This window comes from Branchiostoma floridae, chromosome 1 (assembly GCF_000003815.2).
Source record: "Branchiostoma floridae strain S238N-H82 chromosome 1, Bfl_VNyyK, whole genome shotgun sequence".
In the NCBI taxonomy this organism is placed as follows: domain Eukaryota; kingdom Metazoa; phylum Chordata; class Leptocardii; order Amphioxiformes; family Branchiostomatidae; genus Branchiostoma; species Branchiostoma floridae.
The window spans coordinates 33,338,341-33,351,722 of NC_049979.1; the positions used below are offsets into that span (position 1 = coordinate 33,338,341).

General features: G+C 37.5%; 2 protein-coding genes across 2 annotated transcripts in view; both read right to left on the bottom strand.

The window, feature by feature from the left end:
- The window catches only part of LOC118410961 (homeobox-containing protein 1-like), a 1,064,572-nt gene that overhangs the window by 1,035,083 nt on the left and 16,107 nt on the right, over nucleotides 1–13,382 (bottom strand). The gene's annotated exons all lie outside the window — the stretch shown is intronic.
- On the bottom strand, nucleotides 7,814–9,068 carry LOC118410995 (probable splicing factor, arginine/serine-rich 1). The gene has a single exon (XM_035812990.1). The coding sequence runs from the start codon at nucleotides 9,066–9,068 to the stop codon at nucleotides 8,442–8,444; it is 627 nt and encodes a 208-aa protein (XP_035668883.1). The 3' UTR covers nucleotides 7,814–8,441.

Here is a 13,382-nt window from a genome sequence, read left to right on the forward strand (position 1 = left end):
GTGAAGGTAGGTCTGTGACGACTCAGTTTGGCCAGACTAGGTGTGTTGCGGCGTCTTACGCCAAGTTTTGCCCAAAAGTACCCTTGATATGTTATTTGGAGAAAGGCATAAACCACCTCACAGAGCCTCAACATCAGGGACAGTAGTGATCTGATGTGATCAGGCAAAGGGTCTGGGGAGCTGGGGAACTATCATTCTGTAAACTGAATCTTTAAATTTTTGCTACTATATAAATTACTATGTAAATTTTTCGTTTCTTCTCAGGAGACAGGCATTTGTTAGGGCGTAAAATCCCAACCGTGGCTATGATCATAATCCAAGCTATCAACCAATATGAATGTTGTGGTCTTTTCTGAAACATTACAGTCAGTTCAATTCAGTTCAGGGGGGAGTGGAAAAACGAAGGAACAAGCGATTTTGACTAACATTATATGCGTAAAATGTCGCAAAGGCAGGCGAGAGTATTTTTTATATTTAAATGAGAACGAGTCTATTACAAACACTTAGTTTCCGAGGAAAAAAACAAAGGATTCTATCCAAACATTAACACTTTTAATATTACCGACAAGGTATTTACTATTGCACAGTTTCCCAGAAAAATACAGGATATTTTTAACCCTATTCAGACCTGGCTTTGTGGGTCATCTTTGTCGGCTTTTCAGGCCCTCCACTTCTGTGCTCTAACTCTTGAACGACGTGTCGTATGGCCACCCAATTTTAGGAAATGATATAGACATAATATCAAAAAACTATAAGACTTTTGACGTTACGATGACGTAATATGACATAATTATGACGTACTCAATTAGATTGTATTGGCCGCACCCATGAAAAAGGGTATTCTCGGAAAACTTCAAGTTTTGCTATAACAATGTAACAGAAGGTGCAGATAACAAAGTGATAAGGTTTGATACGATCTCTGTTGCAAATAGAAACATCACTGATGTCATAATAACGTCATAAAATGACGTCATGCACATTTAAGATACCATCCACCATCTTGAATTTTAGAAAAATGCTTTTTTTTTTTGCAACAAGTAATCACAAAAGGCAGTCGAAATGGACTAAATATATTCATTTAGATAGTTTTTGATGAAAAAATACCTGATAGTTACAAATTCTAAGGGATTAAAAGCTAATTACTATTGATCTGGCCATACCGTCCGCAGTCTTGGATTTAAGCTGGTGACGTCATAAAATTAGCATAATTTATGCATATCTAATTATGAAAGATATTCTAAACCTTACACATATCTTAAGACACGGCTTTTACAAAAACACAGGTACCGAGAAAAAAAAACAGGATTTTCGTCAAAACGTACATTTTACATCTCACGGACACAGATAGTTAAAACACACAACGTGGAAAAGACCAGGATTTCTAAAAACATTGCACTTTACATCTTATAGACACGGCTTTTCAAAATACACAGGCTGAACATTTCTGAACGACACACCCGCAACTCACACAAACTGAATATGCCATTGTGTCGAACAGCCCGTTATAAGAACTCATCTATCCCGTTCATGGTTGGACTCTTAAACTCATAATGGGTTCTTGATACCGATTTTCTACATAGTCACCGCTCCATATTGGTTTTGTGATTAGATATGTGTTCTGGAGCTTACCTGTTACTGATTCTTCTTTTAATGGTTACATTTAACAGATAACCGCACGACGTACCTGATATATAAATGAAAAGGTTTACGAATATTTAAATGGCACGATTGTTTTTTAGTGTAAAAAAAAAGTGGAGATACAGATTGTGATGTCCAGCGCAATTCAAGATGTTTCCAACTGGACACCTTGCTAGTCTCTATAAGCTTGTCAAGGCTCCGAGAAACAACAGAGGATTTATCCAAACATTACATTTTGAATTTTCAAGTCAAGGATATTACAGACACAGATTCCGAGAGAAAAAATCGATTCTTTGCCAAACATTAACCTTAACATATTGCAAACACGGCTTTTACAAACACGCAGGCTCAGAAAGACAAAAACATGAAGATTTTATCCAAACAATGCAGTTTATAATCTTGCAGATACGGCTATTAAAAACACACATTTTCTAAATAAAACACGGGTTATTCCATCAAACATTACTATTTACAGGTTCCGAAAAATGAGGATTTTCAAACATTACACTTAAATCATACAAAGACGGCTTTTGCAAACTTATTTTTTCCGAGACAAAAAAAACAGAGGATTTTTTCCAAACCTTTCACTTTTAATCTTGCAGGCTTGGCTTTTACAAACACAAGGTTCTAAGAAAAAAAAACAGATCATTTTCTCCAACTTTACCTGTTACAGAAAATGCCTTTACTAGCACACGGGTTCCGAAAAAAAAACTTTTTGCCCAAACCTATAATTTTATATTTTACAGACATGGCCATTACCAATACCCAGTTTTTGAGAAAAAAGAGGATTTTTTTTCCAATCCTTACACTTTACATCTTACAGACACGGCACGAGAAAAGAGATTGCATGTCTCCGAGATAAATAAAACAGAGTTGGGTTTTTTTCAAAACCTTTCACTTCACATCTTACAGACATAGCTATCACAAACACTTCGGCTCCGAGAGAAAAAAAAAACGATAATTTTCTTCAAAACCTATACTTTATATCTTACATACACGGCTTTTTCTTAACACAAAGGCTCAGAGAAAAAAACAGAAGGTTTTTTTTTTCCAAATCTTACACTTTTGAGCTACGGCTTTTACATACACACAGGTTTTGAAAAAGAAAAGAAAAAAACGAATATTTTCTCCAAACCTTTCATTTCACATCTTACAGACACGGCTTTTACAAATAAAAAGGTTCAGGAAGAACACCTTGCACTTGACATCTTACATAGACTGCTATTACAGCGACCCAGATTCCAAGTAATACAAACAGAATTTTTTTTCAAAACCTTTCACTTTACATCTTACAAACACTGTTAGTTCAAACACACAGGTTCCGAGCGAGAAAAAAAAAAGATTTTGCCCAAACCTTGCATTTTACATCTTACAGACACGACTATTACAAAGACCAAAGTTCCGAGGAAAAAAGAAGGATTTCTCCAAACTTACACTTCATATCTTACAGTTACGGCTATTACAGACACACAGGTTCCGAGACAAGAAAGAGGATTTTCTCCAACCACTGCCGTTTACATCTTGAAGACACGGCTATTACAAACACACAGGTTCCGAGCGGAAAAATAACATATTATTTTGCCCAAACCATGCATTTTACATTTGACAGAAACGGCTATAAAAAAAATCCCAAGTTCTGAAAAAAGGAATGATTTTTCCAAACCATACATTTCACATCTTACAGACACGTCTATTGCCAACTTACAGGTTCCGATATAAAAACCGGAGGGTTTACTCAATACCTTACACTTTACATCTTACAGACATGGCTTTTGCAAAAAACAAGGTTCCGGGAAGGAAAACAGGATTTTCTCCAAACCTTACAGTCGCAAATAACCACAGGTTCAAACGCGCGTTCTATTTGAAATACGTAATAGAACATCATCGAACATGTTACGAATACATCTGGACAAGGGGACACGCGCCGGAACTCGAACACAAATCGAGCGTGCCCGGGTCACCTGAACTTAACCGAGAAACCTTACATTTCACATCTAACAGACACGGATATAACAAACACATAGGTTTACAGTAGAAAAAAAAAACAGAGGATTTTCTTCAAACTTTACACTTTATATTTGACAGACACGGCTATTACAAACACACAGGGCCAGATTTTTTTTTTAAAAATGGATGATTTTCTCCAAACCTTACACTTTAAATCTTACAGACACGGCGTTTACAAACACACAGGTTCCGAGATAAGAAAAAAGAATTTCCCCAAACCTTGCACTTTTTATCTTACATACTCGGCAATTACAAATACACAGGTCCAGTGATTTGCTCCAAACCTTTCATTTTCAATCTTACGGACATGGATATTGAATGAATGAAGACCTTTATTGCACAATTTGCCCAACCGAGCTAAGTACAGGTCACAACAAGTCAGGATTTATACATATAAAAGTATCACAAATCTAGTCTAACACAAAAGTTCGGCTTCTTCTCGCTTCTTGGTAATAGTAGGTCTGTATGGGTTTCACTATTGTCGGTTTGTCAAAACGCATGAGAAATATAAACTTGTCAGTGCTACTCATGTGTCTAAAATGAGGGAATCTACTTTCTATATAACTAAATAGAGTATTTCTATCATTCGCATACATATCGCAATCAACAGTGAAGTGCACTTCATCTTCTACCATGTTTGAGGTACAAAATTGGCAGACTCTTTGTTCTAGAGGAGTGCGGTTGTGCCTTCCTGATTCAATTCGCAGTCGGTGGCAACTGATTCTTAGTTTAGCAATCATGGTAGTTCTATGCCGAATGTTTGTAATTTCCAAATACTGCTCTTCATTGTATGTGGATTTCAGTAGTCTGTACGTTCGGAGTTTGTTTTTCGCACGTAAACCTTTATTATCATTATGAATGTTGGTTAGAAAATTCTGCAAATAAATATCCTTCAGTCGTTGGTGGATTGCAGAAATTAGGTGGGACATGTTTGGATCTGTTGACTTACGGGTTTGCCAAACAAAAGGGTAACCACACTCCTCCAAGGTTTTGCGAACACCAGATGCCCAACATTTGGTACCTGATGAATCTAGATTAAGTTGACATAAGAGACCGTCTGCCTGCAGACTCTCAGCTGGCACATTCTGTTGAATTCTAATGAAATATTTGATGGCATTTAGAGAGGCATCCAGTTGGATAGGGTACCTCCCTAATTCAGCGCGTACAGCAAGGTTAGATGCAGTTTTTGGAACATTAAGTGAGTGTTTACAAAATTTCAAGTGCACTGTTTCAATAGGACAAGATTTAGGACTTTTGAATGAGCTCCAAATTTCAGATCCATATAACAAAATAGGTTTAACACAAGTGTCGAAGAGTTTGCTTTTAACTGATAATGGTGCGTCTGCTTTGTCTAATGATTGTCTAATTCCAAATAGAGCTTTCAATCCCTTGATGTATCAATATTTGCTGTTGGCTTTGAATGTGCCAGCTGAGGATACAACAATACCTAGATAACAATAAGATGTTACTATTTCTAAAGCACTATTATCAAACAAAAAACTACAATCTTTCGGTAAGCGGCCTCCCTTTGTAAATACAATAACCTTTGTCTTTTTCAGGTTAACCTTCAGCTTCCAGGATTTACAATATTGTTCTAGTCTAATTAGGGATGACTGTAAACCTTGTTGGGATTCTGAGAAGATAACCAAGTCATCGGCATATAAAAGACATGGCACTTTCATGTTGTACAGAATAGGAGAATTGCTAGAAAAGTAATCAAATTCAGATACTATATCACTAATGAACAAATTAAACGATGTTGGACTCAGATTACAGCCTTGTCGAACCCCGCAGTTAGTTACAAATGTTTCGGTAAGACGATTGTTGGTTTTGATACAGTTATTAGTTTTGGAATAGATATCTTTTATGGTTGATAGGACGTTTCCTCCTATTCCAAGATTATTTAATTTGAACAGGAGACCCTCTCGCCAAACAGAGTCGAAAGCTTTGCTAAAATCAACAAAGCATGCGTAAAGACGTGAATTTTGACTGAGATATTTGCTTACTAAAGTAGTTAATACAAAAAGATTATCAGACGTTCTATAGTTTTTTTCTAAAACCGGCCTGTTGAGGTTTGAAAAGGCTGTTCTGTTCTTCATAGTTCACAAGACGAGTATTCAAAATGGAAGAGAATAATTTCCCCAGACAACTCATAATGGAGATACCCCGATAGCTGTCTGGGACTGAGGTATCACCTGACTTGTGTATTGGTACTATATGACTAAGTGACCATTCTTTGGAAAAGTATCCGTTTTGCAAAGATGAATTGAAGAGATGAAGCAGTGTTTTTTGTAGGATTAATTACAAACGCACAGGTCTCGATAGAAAAAAAGAGGATTTTCTCCAAATCCTGCATTTTACATCTTACAGACAAGGCTATTACAATTACACATGTTCCGAGAAAAAAATAGGAATTTCTCAAGACCTTGTAGTTTAAAACTTACAAAATCTACTATTACAGACACACAGGTATCGACAGAAAAAACATGACAGGATTTTCTCCAAACATTGCACTATACATCTAACAGACACTGCTTTTACAAACACCCTGGTTCAGAGAAGAAAAAAAATCCTCTCCAAACCTTGTCTTTTAAATCGTACAGACATGGTCATTACGAAGTCTCAGGTTTCCAAAAAAAAGGAGGATTTTCTCCAAACCTTATATTTCATATCTTACAAACACGTATATGACAAACACAAACAAAAAATCAAGGTGGTGGATATAATATGGCGGAGCCCAATGGCGGCCATGAAAGGACGCGCGTCGCACGAGCTCTGTCTGTAGGTAAACTTCAGAGCGGTTACTAGTATTGTAGAGTGATTGATACAACTGATTTAGACTGTTTTCTTATAGACTACCTATACGCTATACTTTGGAATCGTTCATTTGTGTCATATCAACATGGGACAAGAGAAAAATGCCGAGGAGTGTACGGAGCCGATGCCGGAGCCAGAACCCAAGACAAAGAAGTACAGGACCAGGTCAGGAAACGCCAAGACGAAGCCGTGGAACACACCTACCAAAAATAGTCAGGAGTTCGAGCAATTCACAGACGACCACACGGACGCCTCCAAAACTAAGGTATGCAGTCTCAAACTTCGTACAGCACCAGAACGCATACCTATGTGGATAGATGCCAACAAAGCCTATTTCAATGAATCGCGTGAAAGTGAAACTGGGTACAAGTTTACTTGAAAAAACAAACAAGGATATGCAGCTATCAGTCACAGACCCCTCCAAATCAGGAGACAGTATCAAAGTCCTAACCATCCATTTCTATCACACTGTCACTATCCTCTTGCACGGAAAAGGCTCGAAATGGTACGTTGAAAGTATTTTCCCGCAAGTGAAAGAAGCTGTCAATAAGCTAGTCTGTGAGTCCCTGAGACAAGATGGCGGACATGACAATAAACAATCAGCACCTGGAGGAACCGGAATATTAGACAACAACGTTGAAACAATGGAAACCAGTTCTGGCGACGAGGCGTTCGCCATGACGGTAGCTGACAATGACTGCCAGGAAAACAATGGAAACCCAAGCCAAAGTACAACTCCGAAGTCTAATATGGCAGATCCAACAGAAGAAAAGGTAAACAAGACAGACTACACAACACCAAAGTCTTTTACCTCTCCTACAATCCGCAAGGTACTTGGTGGCATTGAGAACATTATTTTGAGTCCATTTACTAAAGGAAAGAGCAAGGAAGACAGACAAAACGCTGGCCGAACGCGACCCAAGAGGCTCTGTAAACGCCGCCATAAGAGGCGAATTAGGAATGTTCCCTTTGTATATTGACACACCAACACAACTTATGAAATACTGGCTTAGACTATGTACCCTACCAAATGATAGAATTGTAAAGAAGGTATATGACACAGCAGTTGAACAAGAACTAGATTGGATCATACATGTTCAGGACATTTTGTGCAGGAATGGTTTCCAAAGTGTTTGGTTAAACCCTGCCGTTGATGCCAAACACTTTGGAAACATATTCAAAGAACCTCTTAAAGACGCATTCCTCTCTGGATGGCGACAAGAAGTAAAGAGTTGTAACAAACTTAAAACTTATTCCCAAATCAAAAGTCAATTCACACTTGAAAATTACCTTTCGTCAGTTCGTAATAAAGCTTTTGCTGTTAACATAACTGTCACAAGATAGACCGACGCTGTTGTTCCGATGTTGCTCTTTAATCCATGAAACCTCTAAATCTACATAGCAGGACTTCACACTGCCGAACTCTCGTCTCCTCAACCCCTCCTCTCTGCTCATGCGCAGTTAGCCCTGGGCATGCCTAAAACTATTACAGTGACTCCGTCACATCTGCCCCCGTTTCTTTGATTGATACACTCGTTACAATCATCACTACTCCAAGAAACATCCTTTTGCAGTGTGAGTCCTGTAGGCATGCATTTTACAGATATTAACATAACAAATTACTACCATTACCAAACTACTGCCATCAAACTTAAGTTCAAATGTCCGTTCAAAACGTCGGCGGCCTAGAATATCTAATACAAAGTTAAATGTCTACTAACTCAGAACTACGTTTTTTTCCCACAGGCAAAGTTACTCTAGTGTCCATATTCGTCAGTCCTTTTCCATGCAGTTACAATTTTCAAGTCCATATTCATCAGTCCTTTTCCTTGCTGTTTCCCCATATCGGTAGTGCTTTATGCAGGCTAAGACTTCACCAGTTTGATCTTACGACCATAGATTTCAGTCCCGTCAAGCTTACGCCGGGCATTCTCCATGTCTCGGTAGGTGACGAAATCCACAATCCCCTCATTCCTGTTCTACTTGTGCACATCAGCAAAGGTGACTTCTCCAGCTTGCCGCACGTAATCCTTCAAGTCCTGCCAGCTACAGCGACTGGACAAGTTCTCAACAATCAGACGGTAGTTAGTGCGGACAGGCGGGCCATATCTTTTCCTGCTCTTCGGCCCCTGGCCGCCTCCATGGTTGTGGACGTCGCGATACCCTGGGCCAAAGCCACGCTGGCTCTCTCCATACGATCTGCCACGACCATCGTAACTGTACTGGCTCGATCTGAATCCACGGCTGCTCCTGTCGTAGTCCCCGTCACGTCTGTAACCACCGCGACCTCCTCCGTCACCATGGCGACCGAATGCTGGTCCGTTATTGGAGGCTATCCTCCCGTCTCCTGCGGATGTGGGTCCCTGACCGAACTTATGCGTTGGAGCTGTCTGTACCAGTCTGGCCAGGTTCGGGATGTCACGTCCGAGGATGACAGGTCTTGGTAGGTTTTGGCTCACTTTGGCCTTTACCGCATAGGTTGTATTCCCCACCTTGATAGCGACTTTTTTGGTCAAGTTCGATAATGGGTCCTCTAGTGGCTGCCTAAGGTACTTCAGCAAAACTTTTAGATTATACACTTCGTGTTCTGGACAGGCTGTGGTCATGATTTTTGAGTGGTAGATAGCCCTTCGGACAGAGAGTAAGTGCTTGTAAGTTTGGACCCCCTAGCGGCTTTTTGGGAACTGCAGGCACCGATTTCCTTTCAAACTTTGGACGAGAATAACTCAAGAATGTGTTGACGGATCATCAGGATTTTTGGTATGTAGATAGAATGAGTGATGACTTACACAATGTTATACTTATTATGCAAATCAGCAGATAATTTGCATGATTAATGAGGAATGTTCATAAATCCATTCCAACAGCATATAACTCAAGAATCTGTGTATGGATTTTCATGATATTTGGCATTTGAGTAGCGTTTGCAGAAAAGAAGTTTGTGTTCGAAAATAGTTGGCATATCATTTTCTGTTAGGACGGTAGCGGGCCGAGTGTGTGCGTCCGTTTGTTTGTGTAATGCATAACTCGAGAAGCCTTAAAAGGATCCTGATAATATTTGGTAGGTGGGTAGGGGTCAGAACAACAAAGGTCGAGTATGATAGTGGGCCCCCTAGCGGCTTCCTAAGGTACTGCAGCAAAACTTCAATTTTTTTCATCTTGTGTTCTGAACATGCTGTGGTCGTGATTTTTGAGTGGTAGATAGCCTAAGTGACGACTTACGTAATGCAATGCTAATTATTCAAATCAACAGCTAATTTGCATAATTAATGAGGAAAGTACAGAAATCCACTGAATTCCATGATAGGACTTTCAAACTTGTTTGCATTGTTTTTGGCTGAAAGGTACTTTAGATAATAATCTACATGGAAAGATGCATTTAGTTGTAATCAGTGGCCAATTAATAGGAATAAACTGTTTTCTATATACATAAAAAATTATATCATTTTGACCTATATCTATAGACACAGCCGTTACACAGATGTTTTGCTGAAGGAGCTTGTGAGCTGGACGCTGTTACACTGGGGACAAAATCTCTGGAAGGCATGAAATTTTGATTGACCAGGCATGGTACCAGGTCATCTGTGATCACAGACTTGTTTTGGGGAGCATTTCTGGCTTTGTGAGGATCACAGTTCATGCTACTATTTAGTAATACATGAATAAGACCTTAACCTTAAAGTCTTAAATAAAGGCATGATTATTTGGCGAAGAGATCTGTTTGTCGAACTCTAGTTTTCTAATGACATGCCCTGCATATAGCGTAGATAGACAAAAATCAATGGTTATGATCACAAGTAAATCTAGCACACCTTCACAAAAGACAAAAACATGTACATTCAATCTACTTATGTTATGTCGAGACTACATATCTTCGTATTTAGGCCAATACATATGTAATGCTCGTTACCTGCCCTGTAATGTATTACCAATTGGACCGAAAATAATAAGTTGCCATTTTTTGGCTATGGTTAAAAGAGAAATTTTCCTAAACAACCTGGTAGTTTTCACCGAAAATAAAGCCGATTTATTTTTCGACCAAAAAAGGCAATTTTTACATTTCAATGAGAACGAGTGTATTACAAACACACAAGTTCGGAGAAAAAAAAAACGAACTATTTTCTCCAAACCTTACGCTTTACATGTTACAGACATTGTTATTAGAAACACACAGGTTCAGAGAAAAAAAGAGAGGATTTTCTCCAAACCCTGCATTTTACATCTTACAGACAAGACTGTTACAAACACACAGGTACCGAGAAAAAAAGTATTTTCCCAAAACCTTGCAGTTTTCATCTTACAGACACGGATATCTAAAACACACAGGTATCGAAAGAAAAAAAAATAAGCATTTTTTTTTCAAACATTTTACTTTAGTACATCTTACAGACACGGCTATTACAAAAACAAAGGTACCGAGAAAAAAATTATTTTCTCCTAAGAATACATTTTCCATCTTACAGACACGACTATTACAAAGATCCAGGTTCCTCGAAAAAAAATATTTTCTCCAAACCTTACGTTACTTATTTTACAGACACTGCTTTTATAATTAAACAGATTCCGAGAGAAACAAAGGAATTTTTATTTTTAAATCTTGCAATTTACATCTTACAGACACGGTAATTACAAACACACAGGTTCTGAGAAAAAAACATAGGATTTTCTCAAAACCGTGCAGTATAAATCTTTCAGACACAGCTATTACAAACACTCATGTTCAGAGTAAAAAACATCTTACAAACACGGGTTTTTCAAACAAACAATTTCCCAAAAAAAAAAAAAGGAGATTTTTTTTCGGATTTTGCACTTTATTTATCACACACAGCTATTACAAACACACAGGTTACGAGAAAAAAAAGACGATTTTCTTTAAACCTTGCACTTAACATCTAACAGACTAGGCTGTTACAAACACACAGATTTTGAGATAAAAAAATGAAATTTTCACAAAACCCTGCATTTTACATCTTACAGACTCGGCTATTCCAAAGACCCAAGTTCCGAGAAAAAAGGCAGGATTTTTCAAAATCTAACAACTGACATCTTACAGACACGGTAATTACAAACACACAGGTTCTGAGAAAAACAAAGGATTTTCTGAAAACCGTCCAGTATAAATTTTTCAGACACAGCTATTACAAACACACAGGTTCAGAGTAAATAAAACATCTTACAAACACGGGTTTTTCAAACAATTTCAAAAAAAAAAAGAGAATTTTTGTCAGATTTTGCACTTTACTTATCACACACACAGCTATTACAAACACACAGGTTACTAGAAAGAAATACGATTCCATTTCATATTTTACAGACACTGCTTTTACAATTATACAGGTTCCGAGAGAAACAAAGGAGGATTTTTTTCTAAATATTGCACTTTACATCTTACAGACACGGCTATAACAAACAGAAAGATTCTGAGACAGAAATAAAAAAAGGATTCTGTCAAAACCTTGCAGTTTAAATCTTTCAGACACGGCTATTAGAAACAAACAGGTATTAGGAGAGAAAAAAAAAGATGATTATTTTTTTAAATCTTGCACTTTATAACTTAAAGACACGTCTATTACAAACACACGGATTACGAGAAAAAAGGGGGATTTTCTTCAAACCTTACATTTCATATTTTAAAGACAATGCTTTTACAAACACACAGGTTCCGAGAGAAACAATTTTTTTTTTTCAAACCTTGCACTTAACATCTTTCAGACACGGCTATTACAAGCACACAGGTATCCTGATTCTTAAAAGAATTATATTTTTTTTCAAATCTTGCTCCTAATTTCATTTTACAAACACAGCGTTTTCAAACACACAGGTTCCGAGGGGAAAAACGGAGAATTTTTTTTCAAATCTTGCACTTTACAAATTAAAGACACGGCTATTACAAACACACAGATTACGAGAAAAAAAAGGCATTTTCTTTAAACCTTGCACTTTACATCTTACAGACACGGTTATCAAAAACACACAGGTATCGAGAGAGAAAAAAAATAAGCATTTTTTTCAAACCTTTTACTTTAGTACATCTTACAGACGCGGCTATTACAAAAACACAGGTACCTAGAAAAAAAAATGATTTTCTCCTAAAAACACATTTTCCATCTTACAGACACGACTATTACAAAGATCCGGGTTCCTCGAAAAAAAATATTTTCTCCCAACCTAACCTTGTACTTTACAAACGAGGTTCTTTTGAAAAAAAAAATCGGATTTTCTCAAAACTTTGCACTTGACATCTTTCAGACACGGCTATAACAAGCACACAGGTATCCTGATGTTTAAAAAAAAATTAGTTATTTTTTCCAAATCTTGCTCCTAATTACATTTTCGAAAAACAGCGTTTTTAAACACACAGGTTCAGAATTTAAAAAAAATTAAAAAACACGGCTTTTACAAACAAACATTTTTCAAAAGAAAAAAAGGAGAATTTTTTCGGATTTTGCACTTTATATATTACACACACAGCTAATACAAACACACAGGTTACGAGGGAAATTTTTCGATTTTCTTTAAACCTTGCACTTAACATCTAACAGACTAGGCTGTTACAAACACACAGGTTTCGAGATAAAAAAAAAATGAGATTTTCTGCAAAACCCTGCATTTTACATCTTACGGACACGGCTATTCCAAAGACCCAAGTTCCGAGAAAAAAGGTAGGGATTTTTCCAAATCTAACAACTTACATCTTACAGACACGGATATTTGCAAACACAGAGGTTCAGAGTAAAACCTTACATTTCATATTTTACAGACACTGCTTTTAACAATTATACAGGGTTCCGAGAGAAACAAAGAAGGTTTGTTTTTAAATCTTGCCCTTTAAGTCTTACGAGACCCGGCAAACAACCAGGATTTTGAGAGAGGAAACAAAAAAACAGCATTTTGGTCAAAACCTTGCAGTTTAAATCTTT